General features: G+C 37.3%; 1 protein-coding gene across 2 annotated transcripts in view; it reads right to left on the bottom strand.

The window, feature by feature from the left end:
* Positions 1 to 416: 416 nt before the first annotated feature.
* The window catches only part of rabep1.S (rabaptin, RAB GTPase binding effector protein 1 S homeolog), a 34944-nt gene continuing 8551 nt past the window's right edge, over positions 417 to 26809 (bottom strand). The window contains exons 3-19 of one of the 2 annotated variants that reach the window (XM_041584141.1): positions 22985 to 23188; positions 20956 to 21116; positions 18248 to 18367; positions 17426 to 17561; positions 15665 to 15843; positions 14682 to 14789; positions 13928 to 14392; positions 13298 to 13402; positions 9093 to 9209; positions 7819 to 7917; positions 7196 to 7336; positions 6835 to 7024; positions 6464 to 6475; positions 5101 to 5156; positions 4326 to 4424; positions 2944 to 3060; positions 417 to 1235 (exon numbers count right to left, since the gene is read on the bottom strand). In XM_041584141.1, coding sequence (XP_041440075.1) covers positions 1134 to 1235; positions 2944 to 3060; positions 4326 to 4424; positions 5101 to 5156; positions 6464 to 6475; positions 6835 to 7024; positions 7196 to 7336; positions 7819 to 7917; positions 9093 to 9209; positions 13298 to 13402; positions 13928 to 14392; positions 14682 to 14789; positions 15665 to 15843; positions 17426 to 17561; positions 18248 to 18367; positions 20956 to 21116; positions 22985 to 23188 — 2411 coding nt within the window. In that variant the 3' untranslated portion in view covers positions 417 to 1133. The remainder of the gene's footprint in view (positions 1236 to 2943; positions 3061 to 4325; positions 4425 to 5100; positions 5157 to 6463; positions 6476 to 6834; positions 7025 to 7195; positions 7337 to 7818; positions 7918 to 9092; positions 9210 to 13297; positions 13403 to 13927; positions 14393 to 14681; positions 14790 to 15664; positions 15844 to 17425; positions 17562 to 18247; positions 18368 to 20955; positions 21117 to 22984; positions 23189 to 26809) is intronic. The other variant, XM_018249723.2, reaches the window with a different exon arrangement.

The following is a 26809-nucleotide window of genomic DNA, read 5'->3' as shown; positions in this document are numbered from 1 at the left end:
AAATCGCCTGAAGCAATGAATTTGAGGCGCTTTGATTTCCGAAGTTGCCTCACGCAGGCGATTTTTAATTTTAGGAGGCGGAAGGCAGTTGGGGAGATTGTCGCCCCGAAGAAGAGGCGATTAGTCGACAGGCAACTAAATCTCCCCGAATCTGCCCTTGTGTTAAAGCCCTAAATAGTAAAAATCCATGTCCCACTGCAACTCCTTCAGTTACATTGAGTAGGAGAAACAACGCCCTACCAACTCTTTCTGAAAGCACATGACCAGGCAAAATGACCTGAGATGGCTGCCTACACACCAATATTACAACTAAAAAAATACACGAGTTGGTTCAGGAATGGAATTTTATATAGTAGAGTGAATTATTTGCAGTGTAAACAGTGTAATTTAGAAATAAAAACTACACCATAAAAATCATGTCAGAATCCCTTTGTTTTACAAGATAACAAACCTCATTTCTGTATGATGGAGAGGGACTGGGTTGTTATTCATACTCACACACATATCAAAATTGGGAACAAGTTGACCAGCAGTAAATGAAAGCAAACAGATTAGGATGAAAGGGTTAGCGTAATTTAAGGAGTATTTGACTACGGCAGAATTTAAGGCAAACAGAAGTTAAGCCAAACAGAACAGAGACTATTTTATCAGCAGATTCACCTCAACAATGGACAAGCTGCTCTTCTCCCCCACCCTGGAAATAAAGTCAGAAAGTAACCAATCTGCATTAAGTGGAAAGGTGGAAAAAATAAGCAAGTCTCCAGAGAATCCCAAAACCTTATCAGTCACAGAAGGGCCCTAGGTCTGATGTTATTGGTAGGGATCATTATATTTAGTAAATCTCAATCTGAAAAGAGAAATAAAGACCAGATACACAGGTTTAGTATGAGCGAAACATCTCCATTTATCCAGACACAGTGATGGGTTTCATTAGTGTTCCGAATAGAAGTTCATCCTCTCTCTCTCTCCTGATTTGTTTTTCAAGCTGTTGCCAGTCACCAATTAATTCACATTTGTATTATCCTCTGCCTTGTCAAGAGTTAAATAATAAATCATGTTACTAGAAAGATGAGTTTTTTTTATTAAAACAAAAACTCTGTTAGAGCCTTAGGTCCTTGGGTGAAGAAGAGGGGTCATGTCTCCGGCAGCTGATTAATATCAGTCAGTTTTGTGTCATTCAGGATAGCACGGATTGTCTCCAGTGATTCAGTCTGTCTTATTCGCTCCAGCTGTACCTGAGAAGAAACATCATTCAATAAGGATTATATGTTACTTTGAACAAACAATGGGACATCAGAAACAAAGTCCTTGGTTGTTTGGTGGCCTGAGGAATGGCAGAGGCAGCTAACTGATTAAATTAGTTGGTGCCATAATAAAGTATAATAATAATAGCTTAGCAATTCCAAATCATCGTACGATCGGACTTCCCCATCCACTAACCATTCAGATCAAATAAAGTACAAAAGAACAGATCAGCCAATGTTCTGCCCCTGACAGCAATTGTATGTCCGACAAAGCTAGTGACAGTCTCCCACTGAAAATCATACGATCGGCAATACACGCAGAGATATTATCGACAGCCGACAGAAATCTTTTAACCTGTCCCATCGACCAAATGACTGATCTCCGCCGGACGAAAAATGTCAGGACTCTCCACACAGGGTTCGAAAATAGTACGAATCCTCGAATCGTACGATCAGATCTTTGCGTCTATGGCCAGCTTAAAGAGTGACTGAAGTTTATGTTACCCTGCACTGGTACAACTGATGTATTTGCTTCACAACTTCTACTATAGTTTAAGCTGCTTTGTAGCCATGGTGGCAGCCATTCAAAACTGGCACAGGATACACAGCTGATAAGTTCTGTAACATACAATAAGAGTCTCCAGAACTTATGTGTTATTTATGGTGTGTCCTGTGCTTGAATGGCTGCCCCCATGACTACACAGCAGCTTGTTTATATAAATGATAGTTGTGTTTCTGAAGCAAATACACCAGTTTTACCAGTGCAGGGCAACAGTACATCATATTGTCATTCTTTCAAAGCACTTTTAAATAATTTTTTGGTGTTACTGTTCCTTTAATCCAATAGAAAACTTGTGGGGTGACATAAAAAGTGCAAAACCAAGAATGCAGAAGAATTGTGGAATGTAAGAGGTTCCAGAATGTGGTCGACTCCATGTAACACAGATGTGCAGCAGTTCTCAGAAACACTGAGTATACAACTAAATATTAGTTCAGTGATTCAAAGGAAAGCAAAATCTTGAAACACAAAAATGTGATACATTTTTCTTCATGTTTTGATTTGGAATAGAATGTGCAGTGTTCCCAATGCATTTGTGTGTATGGAAATAAAAACTATTATAAGGATTTTGAGCTTTATTCGCTTTTTTTTCTTTTTTGCTGCTATTGTTCTGAACACAACTGTATATAAATATTCCTCATGCTACACTATACATACTGTACAAAGCAGCAAAACAAATGCAATAATAGTTTGGACCAGTGTTACAGTAATAACCCGCATACACCAATCAGCAGGGAACATTTACAGTCTAGTAATCCAGTAACCATCACTGCTGCATCACAGAGAAACCAAATAGATCAAGTGAAGTGGGCTAAGAAGAGCCAACGCCCTCAGTCACAATTTTCTTTAGGCATAAATAGACATGTTTATGATCACTGGAGATTAATATCAGCAATCAGATTTAAACAGCCACCTACAAGTTAGAAAAAAGCAAAGATCTGATTGGTTGCTATGGGCAACATCTCCAGATATCTCCAATGTAAGTAAACATGCCCCAAATAATTAAAATAAACCTTATCTATTGATAAGTATGTTGCAGGTTTAACAGCAGAGAGATAACCATGAGAGATTGAGTATACTGACACTGACATACAAATACCAGGCATGGTACAGACCCTGTCCAGCAATGGAATCACATACCTGTAGCATTTGTGATAACTTTACAAAGTCCCTCTGCACTTGCTCGCTAACGTCTAGCTCTGTCTGTAGTCGCTGGGCTTTGTTCTTCTCTTCAAACGCCAACTGCTCAAGGCTTGCCTAAAGGTAAATAGCATTTGGAATGGACATATGTTAGATATTCCTCTTGTTAATGCGTCGGTGTATATGAAACCAATGTCTCCTAAATAAGTATGCATTACACATTTTCATTTAGTCTTGTTTCTGTGCCTTTTACAAAGACCTACTAAATTCATAATCAAACACTTATATCATTTGTTCATTTAAACCTTGAACTGAAAAATGTTTCATTAAAAAGGATTAAAAAACAAAATGTACATCACTATTGACTAAGTACTTAAAGCCACATTTATATAGACATTGTATTTCTAATAATACTGGTGTAAAGTATTTCTGGCAAAGTTATAGAATTTTGTAGTCCTAGGCATGATTTATGACCATCCTTGCAAATGCAGAAATATTTATACATATGAAAAAAAAATCCAATTGGCTTATTTATTGGCGTTATTTATTTTACACCAGGCTTTGACCAAAACATAGAGCATAAGCCATTCAACACTTAGAACCACTTTTTTTTTTAAAGTTTTTTTATTTTTTAACATCAAACATATAAAACAAACATTCACAGTCCATTTTACAAAATTAGCATGAGTCTAACCAAGGTACACAATATTAAGTTAAGCATGATACACATACAGTTATGGCAGTACATTGTTCACCAAATTCGGTCAGGTGTGAATCTATTGGGGTTGTCTAGGTGAGGGTATAGTAGGAAGGACTAACGTTGGGTTGGTGTCTATCCATGGGGTCCAGATGCTATCAAATTTTGAGGGGGAACCCCGAGCCACATATGTCAGCTTTATGAGTGGTGGTGTTTTGTTCACCAGTGCTTTCCAATCTGACATCCGTGGAGAGTCAGGGCTCATCCACTTAATAGCAATCATTTTTTTTGCATAAAACAGTACAGCTCTCATTAACTTCCTAGAACAATTATGGGGAATGAGTTCATCTACCACCCCTAGGAGGCACACCACTGGGGTCTTGACTCTAGGCAGGGCCAGTACTTAGCACCACCTTTACACAGCCATTTTCAAGCTCACATCTCCTTTTCAACCAGAATGTTATACAAAGTTTCAGAATAGTTTTAGAACTGCATGTAACTGACATGCCAAAATGTCTGGTTATAAGTGCTTTGTTTTTTTTAATTTTTAAAAGTCCTAAAGACAAAGATTAATTTTGTCCCTTTTAAAATCCCTACTATATTTTAACATGTACATATATTTTGTGGTACTTTCCCTTTAATTTGAAATAACATTTTGTTTGGGATATACCCCTATAATCATTACCTTGCTTCCAGTCTCCTTTTTTAGTTGGTTTTCCAAAGAGTCCTTTAAAGTCTGTAGGTTCTGCAGCTCCTGAGTCTTTTCTTGCAGGCTGACCTCTAACTACATAAGGAAAACAGTAGATCATTTCTTTTTGGAATGAGTGCATTTGATCTAACTATGTGGCCATAAGCAGCTAGACTTGACAGTCTTAATCAGCTACTGCCCTTTGTGTATGTCTTCATGGCCCAAGTTTATGCTTCACCCTTATTAATCAACCTTGTGTTTATGCCTCCCAGGTAAAAATATACTGTACCTCTAAAAAAATCTAATGGTTAAAAGATGTCTATGCAAAATAATTAAGTTTACAATCTACATTCCTTAATGTAGACACTTATACACACAATTCTACTCCTACTAGTGTGCCTGAGTATATATTGTTTGCAGTAATAAAAAGAACTTGCTTTTTTTTTTTTTTTAATTTACAGTGAAAGCCATTATTACAATAAAATTCCTAGAATTAAAAAAAATATGGTGCTGTTACTATTGTTGCCAACATTTGTCTGAATCAGGAAAGTACTATCAGGAATCAGGAATGTTCTATGTATCCTTATTGTTTACTTCCTGAATCAGGAAAATAATTACAATGTGTTTATAAATACAGCATATTTTGCATTCATATTAGCAGCACACGGTTGGCCCCCTGTCATTACAGTCAGCCATATTATATAATGATTGGCTCATCACAATCCTGCTCCTGCCTCAGTAAACCCAAAACTGAGGCACTAATGAGTCTTACCTGCTCCCTTTCTGCTTTTATTCTGTCCAATTCAAGTTGTAAGCTTGATGTAGAAGCTGTAAATAAAGACAAAGGCAACATTAGGCCATCGGTGAAGTCAGTTTAAATGTTGTTTCACACTACAGATTCATGGACCACTGTGAGTTCAAACAGCACCACATGCAGCTTTATTTATTTATATATATATATAACTCCATACAACAGGTCGTGATGGTTTTTTTTTGCGCCCTTAGGCTGCAGGTTAAATAGGTTCACACATTTAATCAAAATGATTTCTTACTGAGTTAGTAATAGACGAAGGAGCACAAGACACAGCACTACAAACATTTACAGTGATCAGCAACAGTATTTGACTCCTTTCTGATTTCCCCAAGTGTTGCATACATTTGTCACACACAATGGTTTCTGGTCTTTAAAGAGCATGTCATATTAGACAAAAGGAACCCGAGGAAACACAAAACACAATTTTTATGTTATTACTAAATTTAACAAATTTAGCCAACACCCATATCACCCATGTAAAAATGAACTGCCCTTTAAAATGAATAACTGGTTGCGACAATTACAACCAAACACTTCCTGTAATATAAAATCAGTCTTTTACATTGCCGCTGAGCCACTCTTCCTTGCAGAACTGAGATCATTTGGTAGGTTTCTCTGCTTCATTCAGGTCCTGCCACATCATCTCAAACATTACATTTTGATTCCCCTCAGTAATACAAATGGAGACTTGATTTTATGTTTTGGATAATTGTGTTAGTGTATAACCCAGTTGGTGACTAGACAGTATCTGTGTGTTAGCCCAGTGTTTCTCAATTCCCAGTATACTTCAACCTTCATTGTATGTTACAGTATTCTGGGACTTCTAGTCTAGCAACATAGTGTATATGCACCAAGGTTTGGAAACATTTCATATAGAACTTAAATGTAAGGGCAAGATAGGCTTTGTAAAATGAAAATGCATAAAGCATACAACATAGGACGGACCCTGCTCTTGCTCTGAAAGAATTCATTTTTGTTAATCTTTTGTTGTTTTTGTGTATGTAAACGGAACTATGGACTTGATAGCAGCGGATTGGCTCTTTTTGTATAAATGCAGGCAGAGAAACATCCCGGTGTGGCAATATCCTTAGATTAATGCACACAATGACAGGAGCATTAAGAAGGGTGATAAAAGTATATCAGAAGTAAAACATAACCACTGACATGGGGGAAATTGGAAAAAAAGAACCCTAAGTCTTAAAGGCAAGGATGAAAAACTAACATCATGGATCAAAGATAAGAGAAGTATTACTAAGAAAAGAGAAGAATGTAATACACACAGTACAGCTGGGTATCTTTACTAACACACAGCTTCTCCTACCTTCTAAGATGTCTGTATATTGATCAGTGACAGAAGAAAAAGAAAGAAAAGGATTAGAGTAAAAACACAGATAACAAAGGGGGTGAATGTTGTATTTTACTGAGAATAGTTATACATATTTATGAAAGGAAAATTGGAAATACAGTAGAACCCACATTTTACTTTTTTTTCAGGGGACCAGAAAAAATTGTGTTAAATCCAGGGAAATATATTATGCATAATTTATGGGTGGGACCACAAAACTACAATGTAAAATCAGGGGATGTAAAATTGAGGTTCCACTGTATACAGATAAAAAAAATGCTCTTCGTAACAAACTACCGTGTATTTAAGAGAAACAATTGAGAATATAAAATCCGTTCATGGCTTACCCATCTCTTCTTTGCAATTCTCTATTTCAATTTGTAGCGTTTCTTCAATGTTTTCCTTCTGACACTGCTCGGCCTGAATTTGTTCTTTCAGGAAAAGGATTTCTGCCTTGAGTTTCTCTTCAAGGTGGTCTGTTGCAGTCCGGACACTAATAATATCCTCACGATATTTCAACACAAGGTTCTGGAGCTCCTACAACGCATGGAATTAATCAAAGCATGCCAGGTAGGGTGTAAGGTAAGGAAATAGGCACACGTACAGATAATTTTTTATATATATATATATATATATATATATATATATATATATATATATATATATATATATATATATATATGGGTTATACACCTCAATGTATATTACCTCACTGGTTTCAGGGAGGTTGAAAATCTCTGATTGTTGCAGGGACACATGCAAGCTGTGCTTTCCTTGTAGGCTCTCATTGTCTCTCTGTAGTCTCAAAAGCTCCTCAGAGACTTGCTCACGGGAATGCATTAGTACAGCCTTAAAGAACATTAGTTAATTAATTAATTAGTTAGCTAGCTAATTAAAAGGATCTTGTAACTTGCATTCAACAAAAATCTTTCCAGATAACAGTTTGTTTTTATGCAACATAATTATACAAGCAAATACAATTTTATAGATGCTCAGTAGAAAGCTAATCTGGCAGATCTCATCCTAATGTACCTCTTTATCTATGAGCACTTATAAACAATACATCTTACTGGGCTGAAATCTCTGATCTAACCTGTAATGGTGCTACAATGTGATTCACTAATTTATTATGTGTAAAGGAAATTACCTAAGAATTAAAATCAGGTTGGGACTTAAAACATCTGTCTCCACAGAGGGCCATTTCATCCATACACACACATCCATATCACATACACACACGCATATACATACATGTACGAAAACATTATATATGTTTTGTATTAAATGAAGACTTATCTGAAAACAATAACTTTGACATTCTAATAGATTACCATTTGGTCTTGAATATTTCGCTTTGCCTGTGTAAAGGCCTGTTGTAAGTCAGCTAATAGAGTCTCAGACTGGTTAATTCGGAGAGTAAGTGTTGATATCTAGGAAGAACAGAGAAGAAAATAATACAAATCGTACTCTTTTAGTAGACACAATACTAATAAAGACAAAGTTCTGAGCATTAATGTGCTGAAATAACATAATGGTTAAATATAATAAAGAGCAACAACTGAATTACAGAGTGAGCAGTTGTGATTTGTGCAACTGGGTCACGTTAAGCAGTGGTTTTCATATCTTTTTTACGCCCCATTTGAGGCCCTACATTTGGCCATGGCCCCCCAGCGATAACAAGGTTACAAACAATATATAGAAATAAACATTTCTGTACCTGCAATTCAGCTATAGTTTTAAAATATATCCAGGAAATTAAACTTGAACCTTACTCCGACTGCCCTTTAGGCCCCCTGGGGCAGACAGACCCATTTTTTGGAAACAAATCATAATTGTGAAAATGAAAGAGGTGCAGTGTGAACATTAAAGCAACAGTAACACTAAAGAATGAAAATGTCAATGAAAAGACAATATAACGGTACTGTTGCCCTGCACTGGTAAAACTGGTGTATTTGCTTCAAAAACACAACTATAGTTTATATAAACAAGCTGCTGTGTAGTCATGGGGGGCAGCCATTCAAGAACAGGATACACAGTAGATAACAGATAAGCTGTGAAGAATCCCACTCTATACTACATAACGTATCTATTATCAGCTGTGTCTTTTCTTCTTATTCAGTTTTGAATGGCTCCCATGGCTTAACAGCAGATTATTTATATAAACTATGGTAGAGTTTCTGAAACACACCAGTTGTATGTACCAGGGCAGCACAACAGTATAACATATTTTCATTTCTTTATAACACTTTCATTTTTTGGTGTTACAGTCCATTTAACAAGTAAAGCCAGATTTAATTCATAAACAACTAAACATTCTAAAGCTGTTGTTTCCTTGCAGCCTTTGTGGGCACTTCTTAATTTAAGAAAATAAAGCAGGAATCATCCAGATCCCTTATAATTAGAAGCTCATGTCCTTCTCCTCCCCTTTTAATACTCAAGGTGGAGAGGAGAACAAGTATTAAGCTTTTTGAATGCTGAACAAACAAACTACCACTATAAAGGGATGTAGAAAGAAAAATGGTCCAGAGGTGTTTGGGTTTTATATGCCATGCACAGACTACACTTTCCTTTCCGTCTGGACAGTAAAAAAGAATGTTGAACACACCTGAGTACTTGTTTCCTCTGTATTTTGCTTCATATAATCCTCTAGATCCTTCTTGTCTTTCAGCGTTTTTTCCAGCTGGTCATTTACTTGACGGAGCATAGTCTGTAGTTTTTTAACCTTAATAGGAAAACAAGCACAGCACCTCCAGTCAAAAGAGGCAAACTGTATTGGATTTAACCTGTACCTACCAAGAGAAAAACTAAAAAGGATATATACATTCACCTTTAAAGGGATACTGTCATGGGAAAACATGTTTTTTTTCAAAACGCATCAGTTAATAGTGCTACTCCAGTAGACTTCTGCACTGAAATCCAATTCTCAAAAGAGCAAACAGATTTTTTTATATTCAATTTTGAAATCTGACATGGGGCTAAAAATATTGTCAGTTTCCCAGCTGCCCTCAGTCATGTGACTTGTGCTCTGATACACTTCAGTCGCTCTTTACTGCGAGTTGGAGTGATATCATCCTTCCCCCCCCCCAGCAGCCTAACAGAACATTGGGAGGTAACCCGTTAGCAGCTCCCTAACACAAGATAACAGCTGCCTGGTAGATCTAAGAACAGCACTAAATAGTAAAAGCCACCCAGTAATACTCCGATTTTGGAGAGCAATTGTGCACTTTATGGCTGCTGAACTGGAACTTCCCCAAATACTTAACCCTGCTACCTGTCTCCTGGGCCTTCTTGATTCAGTGATACCTAGAGTAAACACAAGATGCCTGATGAGATTGCTTCTCTTTTATGCGAAAAAAGTGGTTGCCCTTCACTGGATGGGCCCTTCGCCCCCGACGCTGAGTAGATGGATTGGACTAATTAACTCGCAATTGGAATTGTATAAACTCACGTACCTCGCCCGAGCATGCCCAAATAAGTTTGAGAATATATGGAATCCTTGGATCGAGTCACCTGCCACCTCAACTAACACCTGATTGACAATTTTCAGGCATACTTCCTTCCCCCCTCCCCTTTCTCTTTTCTTTTCTTTCCTTTCTTAATCTGTTCTTCTCTCTACTCTTTATGTTGTAAAATTCAATAAAAATTAGTAAAAGCCAAGTCCCACTGTGACTGATTCAGTTACATTGAGTAGGAGAAAGTGGCTGGATAGCCACGAAACGCGTTAAGCCTATGGTTCTCTAATTGTTCCTATTATGATGTGCCGCTTTTAATGGATCAATATTTTTGGATTTTTATTACCGTATATACTCGAGTATAAGCCGATCCGCGTATAAGCCGAGGTACCTAATTTTACATACGAAAACTGGGAAAACTTATTGACTCTAGTATAAGCCTAGACACAACTACAGCCCTGTCTCCCAGCAGTGCACATTCCGCCAAAGAGACCCCCCCAGCGATCAACCGGACTTCTTTGCAAAGTTGATGTCCCACTGTCCCACTACCATGTGCAGAGGGGTGCTGTGTGATATTGCCATCACTGTTAATCCTTCATATAACCAACACAGGGCACTGTGTGATATTGCCATCACTGTTAATCCTTAATATAACCAACAGAGGGCGCTGTGTGATATTGCCATCACTGTTAATCCTTCATATAACCAACAGAGGGCGCACTGTTATTCCTTCATATAACCAACAGAGGGTGCTGTGTGATATTGCAGTCACTGTTATTCTTTCATATAACCAACAGAGGGCACACTGTTATTCTTTGACATAACCAACAGAGGGTGCTGTGTGATATTGCAGTCACTGTTATTCTTTCATATAACCAACAGAGGGCGCACTGTTATTCTTTGACATAACCAACAGAGGGTGCTGTGTGATATTGCAGTCACTGTTATTCTTTGATATAACCAACAGATGGCGCTGTGTGATATTGCAGTCACTGTTAATCTTTCATATAACCAACAGATGGCGCTGTGTGATATTGCAGTCACTGTTATTCTTTCATATAACCAACAGAGGGCATTGTGGGATATTGCAGTCTCTCCCCAAGTGAACTGTTGGTATAGGAATGATTAAAAGTGACTGCAATCTCAGCTACTAGGGTCGGGTACCGCTGACCCGAGTATAAGCCGAGGTAGACTTTTTCAGCACATTTTAGATGCTGAAAAACTCGGCTTATACTTGGGTATATACGGTATTACTCCTGACTTCATTCCTGTGGTGCTCCATCTTCCTACATACAAGTTTGACTATGAAGTTTTGTCCGGGGTACTTTTCTAAAACGTGATGCACACAGAGGAGAAGTCACACACCGTGGTGCTCCCAGGTAACTAATTTTATGAACTGTTCAGTAGGAGAAACAGCAGCCTGCCATAAAGAAGTTCCATACGAAAGTGCAGGCACAAGTCTGACTGGGGGCAACTGGGAAACTGACAATATGTCTAACCCCATGTCAGATTTCAAAATTAAATATAAAAAAAATCTGTTTGCTCTTTTGAAAAATGGATTTCAGTGCTGAATTCTGGTGGAGCAGCACTATTAACACAATACTACTTTTTTCACTGGGGCAATGCAATTTTCTCTCCTATAAGGAGCACTGGCCTAGAGGAAAATGTAGTGATTGCATTCATGTACCACCCAACAAATGACTTCCTTGTTCTTTAAACTGTAAATATAATTTTAAAGGGATGGTGAAATATACCATGCACCTAGGCTGAGGCTTAAAGTAGTAGAAAGGAAAGCTATGGAGGAATTTAATTGCCAATAGATTAGCTGCAATAGTGCAAGCTAGAATGCTATATAAATTCTGTAGAATCTTTTACCATACCCGAGTTAAAAGCTCTAGAAGCTCTCTGTTTGTTTAGAATAGCAGCTGCAGTATTAGCTTCCTGCCTGAGTCTCTCCCTGCTCACTTATAGCTCTGGGCTTAGATTACAGTAGAGAAGGGGGGGGAGGAGCAAACTGAACATGCTCACACCCAGGGAAAGGAGGTTTAAGCTAAAGGCAGGAAGTCTGGTACAGAAGTCCATGTGCACACAATAGAAGGAAAAAATTGCTAAGTTTCTTTTGACAGAGGACTCAGAGCAGCATTACTTTGAGGTGGACCTTTCTGATAAGGCTTACTTAGTTTTAACCTTTCCTTCTGCTTTAAAGTCTGTTGAGTGCACCACAAGGAAATGGGTTTTTCCTTGGTGAAATCTGTCTCCTTTGGCCTTAGAATCTAATGTAAAAAAGTATGATCCATACCACAGAGATAACAGATGTTGCTTTCTCCTGATTCATTTTCTGTGGTGTATCTGTAGGATGACCAAAACTACTACTATATCCTGATTCACTTAATCATTTAACCTCAGAAACTCCAGTTTAAAATGTATGACCTGTAGAACTCCGTTCTGGGATTCCACTGTACACGAGCTGTAAAAGCAGATCATTATGATATACTGCTATTCTTGGCTAATAATGCAAAAAACTACTGGCCACCAAGTGTAGGAAGCCACGACTTTGCATGACTTTACCATACCTAATTAAAAAGATCTAGAAGCTCTCTGTTTGTTTAGGATAGCAGCTGCAGTATCAACATCACTTCCTGCCCGAGTCTCTCCCTGCTCACTTATAGCTCTGGGCTCAGATTACAGCAGAGGGTGGGGGGGGGGGGAGCAAACTGAGCATGCTCACGCCCGGGGCAAGGAGGTTTAACCTGAAGGCAGGAAGTCTGATACAGAAGCCCATGTGTACACAATAGAAGGAAAGAAATGCAGTGTTTCTTTTGACAGGGGACTCAGAGCAGCACTACTTTGAGGGTTTACTGGTATATTTAGGTGGACCTTTCTGATAAGGCTTACTTAGTTTTAACCTTTCCTTCTCCTTTAATTGCTGGGACTTGCCCCAGTTAAGGATGAGCCCTGAATGACTCTCGGATGTATTAATTAAACCCTAAGAAAGATCAACTGCCAGGAAGGAGGATGATGACAAACATATTGGCAGCCCAAGGGACCCTGCTTCTTTAATAACTTTGCTACCAGTCAGAAAAAATGCCTGCAACCCAAAGCTTACGACCACTGTATATAGGTTACACCTAATAAGGTGTATACATTTTTCAACATTTCTTCTGCCACTAGAAAGAAATATTAGATGAACATTCTAGAAACACTAACATACAAATGAAGGCTATTATAGCACCTCAGAAAGGGTAACATGGCTATGTCTTGTTCTCATTGTGTATGTAACAGCCCTATAAAAAATGTAAAACACTGATTAAAAGAGGTCTATAAAATATTAAACTAAGAAGCCTATCTCAAAACTTACTTGATCTCTTATCTCTGCCTCCTGAGTCTGGATAACCTGCAGCTGCTTCTCATAGTTTGAGCACATATCACAGCGCCTTCCAAGCTTGTTCCCAGCTGTTTGGACCTGAAAGAAGCAATAGAGAATGCTGACAACACTTCCCTGAACCATCTGTTTGTCAGAGGACAGAGTATTTATTATATATGAGTGTTATTTTATTACACAAAAGTGGTTATAAATACCTTACACATCAACGGAGCAATCCAGAAAAGTGCTTCCCTGAAAGTTTTTCTGGTTTACTGTTCAGGGTTGCAGGGTAAAATATGACTGTTTTCCCAGAGGATTTAGGAAACAGAGACAGGTTTAAAGGGTAATAGAATAACAGTTTAGAATAGTAATATTATAATGTGAAATAATAAAAACTACCACTATACTTCTAAGAAAAATGAGAGGACCTATAGTAAGCATCCAGTTTTCTCATTCTTAGAGGATAGTCATCTGAAGTATAAAGTAACAACAAAATAAGACTAAAATCTGTTGAATAAAATATTGAAAAATATTCTGAACAAAAACAATGGTTTTTGCTTTGTTACTTGGTTCACTGCTGTTCAGTACTAGCAATAAACCACTATGTTTCATCGAAAAGCTTACCTCCTTCTGAAGTAGGTTCCATTCCGTTTCACTAACAAGACGATAATCGGATGGAGGAACATAAGTGCATTCCAGGGTCTGTGTGACACTTGAGAGCAGAGATGCTGTTTCTTCTTGTTCAGGAGTCATTGCCTTGATTGCTTTTTCCTGATCTTTGGTTAACATAAATCCGCTTGGCATGTGCAAAGAACCAAGGGAAGATGTGTCAAAGTTTTCAGAAACAGAATCCGCCCCAACTAATGGTCCAAAATCAGACTCGTCAAGGTTTCCAGCAGATTTTGCTTTGTTGTTGTAGCCCAGTGTTTTTGTTTGCAGTGGTCCAGAAGCTCCCAAGCTGTCACTAGACTGAGCTCTTCGCAGTCCATCTTTAAACAAATCCTCTTGTTTATTAAAAGAATCCCCTTCGTGTAACATAATGTCTGTATCTAATGAATGTATTGAGCTATGTGAACTGTTTAGTAGTTCCTGAAATAAACAATGGAAGCAGTCAGACAATTCACGCAATGTCAATTCGTCTTCACAGATAAATATTATAGAGATAAGAAAATCAAAGGAGCAGACACGTTAAGAAAGCAGTTTAAACTCAGAGTGGTATCCTTTGTAAAAGGCATAAATAAGTTAGAGAGCACTTAAATTTCAGTGTACACCCAAATTACTCACAATAGGCCCCAGACTTTCACTATGGCATATAACACAAAAACTACTTTAAATGGTTCAAATCTTTTCACTTAGGTTCAGTTTTAAATAAAATAACCTCTTGCTTTAGATTTGGAAGTGATTTCTCCAGGATAACCTTTGTGCATTCTTCGTCTTTTTGCACTGTCTGTTTCGCTTTTCTTTTTCTGGTTCTTTGCTCCTCTACCTAGGAACAAAAAAAAGGTTTGTTCATATTTCAGGTGTATTTTGTTATTTGTAGTACAAGGCTACAAATAAAATAAAGCACCTTTACATTTATTACATTATTTCACGTCTCCGTCTCCCTACTTACTGTTGCACTTTCTCTTCTTCTGTGTAAGATAACAAATGGTTAATCAGCTTGGTAGTTGAAATACAAGCATTTCTTACCAGAAGTGATGATTTATGATAAATAATAAGTAAGAAAGGGAAGAAATACAATGAGAGTAGGAAAGTAAGTAAGGTTATAATAAATTATGAGGGACACAAAAAAGGCGATTAGATGGGAAGACACAGAAAAGAAGCAGGTTCTATTTTAGACTGAATATGCCCTAGTTTAACTCTTAAAACAGAATGTAATGAAGAAATTCCTGGTGCATAGCCATACAAGTTAATTATCTCACCAGTTTACACGTGGGGGTCTGGGGGCGCATATCCCAGACCTAAAGCTCAAGGTGAAAATACCAAACCATGGAAGAAACAGCAGGCACTCACAGATCGCACGGACAGGCAAAGTAAAGGAACTGCAGACTTTATTTGAGGCAAAAAGTGAACATAAACAAAGTATCACGCATTTTTTTGCACTTGCTTTGTATTTGTTCAGTTTTTGTCTGAAATAAAGTCTGCAGTTCCTTCACTTTGCCTGTCAATTGGATCTGTGAGTGCCTGGTGTTTCTTTCAAGATTTTAAAACAGGAGTAGCAGCAGTGAAAGCTGGTGTAATAAACACACTGTGATGGGTTACACAAATACTTTAGCTGGTCTAATAGCTGGTTATATGAATAGTTTTTTGGGGGGTTTTTTATGGAGACTAGTGATTACACAAAAAGTGGGCAATTCACACCTGGCCTTTCTTTTTGTTTTCTTCTACTTGACGAAGCTGCTCTGTAGTGAGAACAGCCTCTATGTGCTTCATGTCCTGCATCATCAACCGTTGGCATTCTAGAAACTGATCATTTGCTTTTTGCCAGGTGTGTTTTAACTGGTTGTGCTGCTGTCTCTCCTGCTCCAGAAGATGACAAACTAATTAAAAAAAAACAAAACAAACAAACACAGCAACATGAGGATATGTTCACATATGCAGATACAGGTATTGCCGTCTATTAAGAGAATAAATTAAACTCCACTCTAATTCCAAATAACTTTTATGGCAAGCGAATTTAAGCCAACGTTCTATCAAATGGTGATTTTTTTTTTTTGTGATTCTCTCAAAAGTGGCTAATTTTATCCCCTGCATAAACAGATAATACATTTCCATACAAAATGTTACAAACTGCTAAGTAGAACAGCCCAATTTAGGACTACCCTACGCGGTCAATTAAGGAGTGGTGTGTGTGTGTAAAACTACTAAAAAAATATTATAATTATGTCTGTTAAATTAAAAAGGAGGAAAGAAAGTGATACAGGAATCAAAAATTCAGACTAATTGCAGAACCATAAGGAGTAATATCTGATTCATTGTCATTTAACCTGCAGGCAGAGTGGAGTGGATTATCAGCCCTTTCTTTGTTACTGTATCTGTAGATGACAGGTTCTACTGCTTTGGCAGAGACTAACCTAAAAATTAAAACAGCCTCACTGCTTTAGAGTAAGCTTATTTATAATGAAAGGGAACCAACTTAGGTTGCACTCTCATTAACAAAGCTAACTAAGCCCAGATGCTAAAGTTTCAAACTGAAGTGCTAAAAGGTTTTCCCAGCTGCTCATATTCCACTAAGCGGATACAATGCCACATACTGCACTGACCAGACTTTACTCAAATTGCACAAGGTATGTACCACCTCTTTTGGATCTGCCCGTAATGTTTTTTTGTAATAATGCTTAATGGGCTTCCTGGCGGTTCTGAGATTTATTTGCTGGTATACATATTAATATTGTTAAAAAAACAAGCTTGCTGCATGATATACAGTAATGGTACCTGGAAACCAGTTATTCAGAAAGTTCCAAAGCTCAAGGGGAGGTGAACTCCCATAGACTTCATTTTAATGAAATACAGTAGAACCCCGGTTTTACATTTTTTTTCAAGGGACTGTGGAAAAAAACCTTGCGAAAATGTAAACATTAAAAGCAAAAGTGTTTTTGCTTTAAAAATAGAGCAATTGGCAAGGGACAAGGTTAATAAAGTGACTAAAAATCTGGGTAAACAAAACTTAAAACCCCGGAAAAACTCCTATTGAAATGCATTAAAACATGAAGGGAGCATGGAAAAACAACATAAACCCTGGGAAAACATAAAATAAGTGTACGTAAAATTGGCGATCTACTGTATCTCTGTAAAAATAAAACAGTACATTGTACTTGATCCCATCCAGGATATATTTAATCCTCATTGGAGGCAAAACAACCCTGTTTGGTTTATTTAATGTTTAAATTATTTTTTTTAGCAGACTTTAGGTATCCAAATAACTGAAAGACTCCTTATCTGGAAAAACCCAGGTCCCCCCCATACCTGTATAACCGCTTAATGATGTATTCAGCACCTGTGGATTAACATTGGCACTGCTTAGTTGGCTGAATTAAAAAAGGTTTCTGCTTTTTACTGTGTGTGGCTGATTATTATGAAACCTAGACAATTTCTATGAGCAGTCAAAACAAGGTAAAATACCTTCATGTAGTTCTTTCCTCAGCTTTTCTGCATCCTCTTGCAACACAGATTTTTGAGTATTTAGGACGGCTACATACATTTCTAAGTCAGTTCTGCAAGACTTTTCTGCCTCAAGATAATGGTTCATCTCCTTCATCTGGCAAATGAAAATATAAAAAGTGTAACAAGAAACAGAAAAAAAAAACAACCCACAAGGCTTCTTACATTATTTCTGAACATAAAATCGAGGAAAGTAGTGTATTACCAGGGAAGAGTGTGAACTCTGAGCAAATATTCTTAAAACAGAAGGCACCAACCCTTTGATGTTACAGGTGGTACATAATGGAAGTTATGCAGAAAGGCTTATTTTATTCAAAATTAGTGTTATATGGGCATCATTACATGAAATGTGGCAGTGTCATTGAAAATGCATTCTTTGCACACACAGGTTTTATTACTGCAGACTCCGTAGTTTGTGCCATCCATGTTGCATAAAGATTTCTTTGTAGATTTCATGTAGAATTTACCATGCTCCAAATATATCTAACTTAGAACTCTCTAGCTGTTTAACTACTAGTGCCAGCATCAGCTCCGAAGAAGAGAATGCTGATCTAGTAATGCAGGACAGTTGTTATAATGTAGATCTAGTAATGTATGCGGGCATTGCCTCTCTGTAAATGCTGCATACGGTTTATTTTAACTTATTTCTTGTAACAGCAAGGATTAAAGACAGATTTAAGCAACCAAAGAAGTGTAGCCAGTACGTAAAAAGGAATATCAATATAGTGAAGCATAGAAATTAACAGGAATAAAAGTTGATTATTTTTACACAGATTGTGCAACCTTTGATGCCTCTAGATCCTTTATCTTTTCTTCTGCTCCTGTCAACTTTTCTTTTAAAGTCCCAATCTCTTTTTCCATGGGCATTACTACAGAGCGAAGTTTTTCTGCATCTTCTTGGGCCTGTAGTCAAAACAAACGTATCATGTAATAATGTCTCATGTACTTGTTAACTCCACGTATCTGATCTGTGTCCCTAATGTTTCATTTTGCAATGTTTAACACATAATTAGCATACTTCACGGATTCAACCCTCTGACCTTTGACTTCACCACTGCTTCATTACTACATGCATCTGTTCCCTCTTGCACTTTCCCTCTCTCTTGACTTCTCTTCTCCTCCAACTGTTTTTGCTTTCTGCTCCCAGCACCACTGTGCATGCTCTCTCTCGTCCACCCATGCTTTCCCTGGTCCTACAGCTACTGTTAGCCCATTAAAGGTGTAGTTCACATTAATTTAGTATGTTATAGAATGACCAAATTCTTTGCAACCTTCAATTGGTCTTCGTTTTTTACAGTATTTGAATTGTGTGACTTTCCAGCTTTCATAACAGGCAATACAAGCAGGAGGATAGAAAATTTCCCTTTCTGAATGTTGTGGCTTACTGCTATCAAAGTAATTGCTTGGCCAGTTATTTGACATAATACATGTTCCAAGATAATGATAAAATTGCAATGTCCTAAAAAGAGGAGGGTTTAAGCCGATTAGGTGAATAAATGAATTGGAGGGCTCTATATGGTCCCAGGTTTCAAGATTAAAAACCTGTGTACTTCTGGCTCATAATCGCGACAAATATACATATTTAGGAGAATCTTATAATGGACAGTAAATCCCCAGTTAGGAAATGTAAAATACTGCAGGTGTTTTCTGCTAACTTACAACACAATCACATCATAAATTATAAAAATTATTCCTACATATCTGTAAAATGAAGAAATAAGATTCACATATATTTTACCACTATACAATGAGCTACATTATGCTAAAATATGAAATAATAATATTTAGATTGTTGTATACACAGACAATCAGGCTAATTTTACGGTACTTTGTGGTTTATTCCAAATGCATTCCTTTTTAATTGTATTCACATATGGCTGAAACCATAATGGAACATGTACCATGTTTTTAGAAGGTTTTGTTTCACCTTTTAGTTAATGTTCAGACTAAAAGCATTTTGCACACTGCTCATTATACACCATTTCATAAGTTCATGACGGAAATGTTAAATGAGTGCTAAACCTTTATTAATGTCAAATAATTTACACAAAATGTTTCAGGCTGGCTAGCCCAATTATATAATATTACTGTTCTATCCCAGCCTGGATTCTATACAAAACAGAAAGCATGAATAGCAGGGTGGCATGGAAGCTACACCCATAAAATAATAGCCTGCGAACGTTGTTCTTCAAAATTTGATAAAGCCTTTTAAAATCTCGGTTTTTCTCTAGCCTTATAGTGCTAATAACATCTAAAAACAACATAATAATTGCACGTTTTATTCAGGTTTGAATACCATAAGTAAATATAAACATAAAAACGTATTCAGTCTCTAAAATATCTTGACTGTACTGTAAGTAACCACATGTTATTTTGTGTTCTTAAATTTGACAAGATTTTATTGAAAAGGCAAAAAAAGTTGGTCCACTTTGGAGACAACCCGCTTTTGGTACCACAGAATCTCACCCACTGATTTTATAAATCAAGTGTAATTTCTGGGAGCACAATGGATTCCTGGGTACAATGAACAGCGGGTCTGTGTAGGAAACATAGTGGAGTGGCAGGTGCATGCAGGATTCCATGTCTGGGTTGAGCACGGGTCTGTCCCACAAGACCCGTGCAGAACTCTAGGCCATAATAGCCACCACACAACTAAATGTGGTCTTTCAATACTCTCCCAACCAACAGGATTATATAGACAGGCATATGAAATCCAAAGTAAGCAAAAGGTTAAAGTAACTAGGGCCACATAAGCTCTATAGTGGCTGTGTATAAATCATAAAAAAAACCTCCTAGTCTCGTAGGCAACAATGAATTTGTAGGCAATTTTTTGGAGCTTGTTTCACTTTGGGCTACACATTTGTCCCCTTTTTGGAGCTTCCTATAGATTTGCTATGGTCCTTGTTCGTGTTTCAAATGAGGAATAGGGGTGTCCTACAGTCCCTACCAGAAGCACAGTAGGCGAGGGATAGTCAATCACAACTCTGCATTCACACAAGCAAGCAAAGACAGGCTTCAGTTCCGTATAAGCTCAGCCTAGCTACTGATTGGTTCCTATACTAAAGTGAAGAGTACAGAGTGGCAACATCTCCTGGGAAAGGAGGCTAAACAGCTTGGGAAGTGAGGCTAAACAGAACAAACGGGGAAACAGAAACTACTCCCTGTTTGGTCTTTACAAGGAACACATTCCCTCATGCACACAAATTCTTTTGAGAAACAAACATGTAATTATGACAATATCTGCAGTTTTCAGTGAAAAGGTACCCATCATCCAAAAAAGGTTTCCTCTGTTGGGGCTGCAAGTTAACAGAGCCCCCACACAGCTGGGGGAAAGAATATTTTGTAAGAAAATCCCTCTTAGCAAGTTCTACGGTGCCGGCATATGAGGGAGCTCTGATTTCAGAGTGTGGGCTATTAGTCCGCACCTCCAGCAGGGGAGACAATTTTTGCATGATGGGTGCCCAAGCTTTCATAAGAAATCCTCTGCATACCTTTTTCATATCACTCTCCAGATTTTCCTCCTGCTGACCTTCAGAAAGCCTCCTCCTTAGCTCAGCAATCTCTCTCTCTACAGACTCTCGGTACTGACCCCATTGAGCTCGCTCCTGTTCAAGCCTGTGGTGGAACTGAAGTTCATATTCACGCACAGTTTCTAAGTGGACAAACATTGTAAAGAAAGGTAACATTAACAAGTTGTGATCATTATGTCTATGTATTGTGAAATTCTATCTTATGCATTGTGAAAGTTTTGTTTACCAGTGTTTTTATTTAGAACAGTGGTTCCCAAACGGTGTGGATGTGAATGCCCATTTACTATCCTACTTACTCCTAAAAGTCTAAACTAAATATTAAATATGGTGACATTCGGGATAAACACTAAGGGGCTAAGTTATTAAACCTTAAATTTTTCTGGTTGAGTTTTGAAAGGGAAAAAATTTAAATTTTTAGAGGAAAATATAAACTTGAATTTTTCCAGATTTATTATTCTCCTAAACTGCTAAAATTTGAACCCGAAAACACTCCAGCTAAAACCTGTTGCAATAATGTACAAGTCAGGTGGGTTCCTTTAACAATTGAAACATGTTTTTTATCTTCAGGATTCTTAATAGTTTTGGGCTATTTATGCTGGTTCTCGTTCATTAATCTGATAAATTCGGGTTTTCTGGGCAAATACGTTGATAAATTTGCATTTTAAGAGACACAGTTTTTAAAAATTTGCATGATTCGAATTGGCAATGTATTTTGTTGCACCAATTTTTTTTTGAGAACTTTTATTGGTAAATTAAGGGGATTTAGGTTTGTGAGTTTGGTCAATTTTTTTTTTTTTTAAATAAAGCAAGATAAAGTTGAGTTTTAGTAAATACCCCCCTAAATTTCTGCCAAATTAAGTCAGAAAAAACTTAGCAACTAAAAGCTAGTGAATAAAAAAATCTGCAGTTGAGTAAGAGAAAAAGTCATATGCATATTTTTATGAGATTTATTTATTTATTTATAACTATCACTTTTTCCCATTGACCTCTAAAATTGTTTAATCTGCCTCTTAGATTATGCCTGGAAAGCAGCTTGGAAAATTTATGGCAGTTATATCTGCATAAAATGCAAGTAAAGTCTACGTAGCTTTTAAATGGAATGAGGCCCTTAAATTAATTTATAGGTCCATGGCTCTCAAAATTCATCACCCTTACTTGGGGGAACAAGTGGCAGTGGATTATGGAAGTTATTTGTTCAAAGACTGTATAATACTGTACAATATTTTTATTGGTCATGTTATGTTACACATTCTTTCTTTCGACTAATGGACATGGATAGTAGTGCAATGAGCGACACATATGATAAAATGCTAGAAAAGCTAAGTAACCAGAAAAAAAAACTGATTTGTATTTGCTCTTTTACTTTATATTTTGTACATACCCTATCCAATCATCTGTATTGGTTATTCCTATTGCATGTCTATCAAGCAAAGTTTTGGTACTTTAAAAAAAGCTTTCCAGACACTGCCTTCCTGCCAGCTAGAATGAAAAATCGCCAGCGGGAGGGCACACGTGGGGCTTCATTTTCCGAAGTCGCCCAAAGATTTCTTGTGAGTCAAGGGGGAAGGCAGTTTGGGGAGATTGTTGCCCCGAAGATAAGAGACTGATGCTTTTTGAAAAAAACATGTTTTCCGATGACAGGATCCCTTTAACTTATTTTAAATGTAAGAACTACTTAGAATCCAACATTTAATGCACTCCCTTAGGGTATTAGCACATTTACTAGCTTTAAAATGATTTAGTCATTAAGCTAGAGCACAGAATTAGATGGAAATGTTTAGTAAAATTGCAAGTTAGTCTTCCACAAATTAGAATGCATGTTACAGCTACTGGTTAAAGAGAGAGCTGGAGAGTTGCCCAAACATGATCTATTATACATGGAATCATACTTTTGTGCCAGTTAAAACATCTTTATGGAGAGAGTGCACAGGAATATGAAGGAAAACCAAACAGATCATTTAGATTATAGCCAATTTTGCCATAAACGTACCTTTCATTATAGCTTGATGTGAAGCAACTTCTTCCTGCCACTGCTTTTTCACTTCATCTATGGCTTCCTGCTTGGTGTTCTCAGATACAGTAGCTACAGCCTTAATGTTCTCCATTTCTGCTTGCGCTTGTGATAGCTTTATGTTCAGCTGGACAATCTCTTCTTGTGCTACTTGTATGACGGCTTGCTGATGTTTCAGATCCTCTGAAAAAGTCATGGTAAAGAAAAATAAAAGCCAAACACATCTAAAAGAAATTTAGCTAGGGCAGCCATGTGAAATAATGCTAGACACAGCCTCTTTAGCAGCCACATGGTTTTTCCCTAAAGTACAGAAATATTGAATAGGGTTGCATCATATTAGGAATATCAGAATGATTTAACCTTGCAGCATAAGTGATTAACTGAACAAACATCAGAACAGGCTATGCCAGGTATGTGGAATCTAAAGGTTAGATATAAGTAATATGACTGGCATAGTGTCTATAAATCTATTTCCCTAATCCTGCTACTGAATATGTGTTGTCATAGAAGGGTGTTGCTGAACTATATGGAATAAATAACATGAAATAAGCCTCTTGGCCATTATAAACAAGCAGTGGTTCTATTCCTGTAACTATGAAATGGCACTAGATGCATGAGAAGCATGTATTATTTGAATTTTCCCTGCAGCTATCGCCATAAGTAAACATGATGGGTTACATGCTGCATTTCATTACAATTATATTTCTCTATTGCTGCTAATACAGACATGCTTAAGCTCATATACGGCACGTCATCCATCTCCTGCAACACTGCTCATATAAATTAAAAGGGTTGGGAAGTATAAAACCACATGACCCCAATACAAGAGATTATGTAAGTAGCAATGAATTATGGAGGCTGGAGTGATCAGAGGTTGCCAGGAACTATGCTGAGGGGTCATAGCAAGGAACAGAACAATTATACAAATGTTAACATTTTGAGTTGGTCCTTTAATGTGTAAGTTTCAACATGACTGTTAACTTTACTGAAACATGGAATGGTTGGCACTAGCACTATACATGTATGGCCAATATTCACTTATCCAATAAGTCAGAAAGTGTGAACCTTACATTTCTTGGGAGGCGATAACCACATATAGTTGAGTTCAGAATAATAGCAGCCCAACATCACTAACCTGATCAATCACTGTTTTTGGTAGAAATTATATTATATATTTCTACATGGCAAATACTTTACTAGTAAGTGTAGTAGAGTTATAGAAAACCAACAAACACAACATGACATGCATGCTGCTGATTCTGTGTAATTGATTCATTAATCGAGGCTTCATCCAAATAATAATAGCTTGTTCCAAATAATAGCAGTGTGGAGTTCAATGAGTGAGGTCATTCACTCTGTGAAAAAAATAGGTGTTAATTAAGGACCTTATTTAAAGGAGAAGGAAAGGTTAAAACTAAGTAAGCCTTATCAGAAAGGTCCATCTAAATATACCAGTAAACCCCCAAAGTAATGTTGCTCTGAGTCCCCTGTCAAAAGAAACATTGCATTTCTTTCCTTCTATTGTGTACACATGGGCTTCTGTATCAGACTTCCTGCCTTCAGCTTAAACCTCATTGCCCTGGGCAAGAGCATGCTCAGTTTGCTCCTCTCCCCCCACCCCTCCCTTCTCTACTGTAATCTGAGCCCAGAGCAGGGAGAGACTCAGGCAGGAAGTGATGTCACACCACATTAATACTGCAGCTCCTATTCTAAACAAACAGAGAGTTTCTAGAGCTTTTTACTCAGGTATGGTAAAACATTCTACAGAATAAATATAGCATTCTAGCTTGCACTATTGCAGCTAATCTATTGGCAATAAAATGCCTCCGTAGCTTTCCTTCTCCTTTAAGGAAGGAAGGCAGTGAATGTTGTACATACTGGTTATAGTGAATTTCTCTCTAAAATCTGAGTAAAATGGCTTGTTCCAGATATTTTTCAGAAGAACAGTGTACTTTGATTCAAAAGTTGAGGGGAAAACAAAAAAACTGCCCAGCTAAACTAATTTCAAAGACTTTAAAATGTCAACCAAAATCTGAAAGACATGGAAGAAAATGGAAAACTGCCATTTTGGCTATTCTTCTATTTTGAATGGTAAAGACTCAGCCAATGATCAGCTCCAGGAAGATCAAAGAAGGTCTAACGTTACCTGTGAGTACGGTTATAATTAGAACACGCCTATGTGAAGCCAAGCTATTGGCAAGAAGCCCCCACAAAGTCCCATTGTTGAAAAAAAAGACGTGCTGAAGAAGTTACAATTTGCCAAAAAACACATTGACTGGCCTAAAGAGAAATGGCACAACATTTTGTGGGCTGATGAAAGCAAGTGTTCTTTTGGATCCAGGGTTCGCAGACAGTTTCTCAGACGACCCCCAAACACTGAATTCATGCCATTACACTGTGATGACAGTGAAGCATTGTGGTGCAAGCATCATGATATGGGGATGTTTCTCATACTATGGTGTTGGGCCTATTTATCACATACCAGGGATCATGGATCAGTTTCAATACATCAAAATACTTGAAGAGGTCATGTTGCCTTATGCTCAAGAGGAAATGCCCTTAAAATGGGTGTTTCAACAAGACAACGGCGCCCAAACACACTAGTAAACAAGATTGATGTTATGGCGTTGCCAGTCCAATCCCTAGACCTTAATTCAACAGAAAACTTGCAGGGTGACATCAAAAATCCTGGTTGTGAAGCAAAACCAAGAAATGCAGAAGAATTGTGGAAGGTGCCAGTTGGTGGACATGCAACACAGATGGGCAGCAGTTCTCAGAAACAGTGGTTATACAACTATTCAAAGTTCATACAGTGAATCCTTTCAATAGGCTGTATTTTGGAACAGCCGAATATTCCCTTTTCTTCGAATTCTGTAAAGGAATAACACAAATTTCATACATTTTTCTTCATGTTTTGATTTGGAATAGAATGTGAAGTGTTCCCAATACATTTATGTGTATGGAAATAAAAGCTTTTATAAGGATTTTGAGCTTTTTTTTCACTTTTTTTAAACACACTGCTATTATTCTGAACACAACTGTACACTTGACAAATCAGGTAATTGGTAAGCCTGTTTTTTGACGATCACCCTGATTGGCCAACCAAGTTCAGATCATAGCAGGATTTGATCGATCACAAATATCTGTGAATTTAAAGCCACCGTAAACCACTTAAGTGCTAGAAAGTACAAACACCAGATCAGCCTAGCTCTTTGCCTTCAGGGACAAGAAACTAATATTGTTGCCATACCTTGCTGGGTCTGCACCTGGGATGACCATCCATAGGAGTAATTAAATACAGATCATAGTTATTTGGTTTCTATTAATATGTTATTATGTAATGCATTTATGCAAAACAATCATAGTTATTTGATTTCTATTAATATTATTATGTAATGCATTTATGCAAGACAATCATCTATAATTTAAACCTTATACTTCTTTATTTAAACCTTTCACCAAAAGGCCAAATTGACCCCACACACTAATAATACGTAGTAAATATATCTACTAAATAGTTTCCTATTTAAAATGATTTAATTATTACAAATCCCTAAATTATTACAAATCATAACAAGTGAAGCAACTACTTAAACAATATTATGTAGTGAGAGGACCTGCAACAGCAAACAATACGGTAATCAAACAATACATTATGAGCAATTATAAAATCTCTCACAATTCTAATCAGTAAAGCACAGAATACGTTTAAAAAAAATAGCAATGCAAAGCTGTTAAATATGCAATAACATTACAACCGTTGCAGCCGTATAGAATCATCTGGAAAAACCTGTCAGGTCACTC

This window comes from Xenopus laevis, chromosome 2S (assembly GCF_017654675.1).
Source record: "Xenopus laevis strain J_2021 chromosome 2S, Xenopus_laevis_v10.1, whole genome shotgun sequence".
Taxonomy (NCBI): domain Eukaryota; kingdom Metazoa; phylum Chordata; class Amphibia; order Anura; family Pipidae; genus Xenopus; species Xenopus laevis.
Note: the sequence above shows the minus strand (reverse complement) of the source record. Positions and strands in the feature narration are given on the sequence as shown.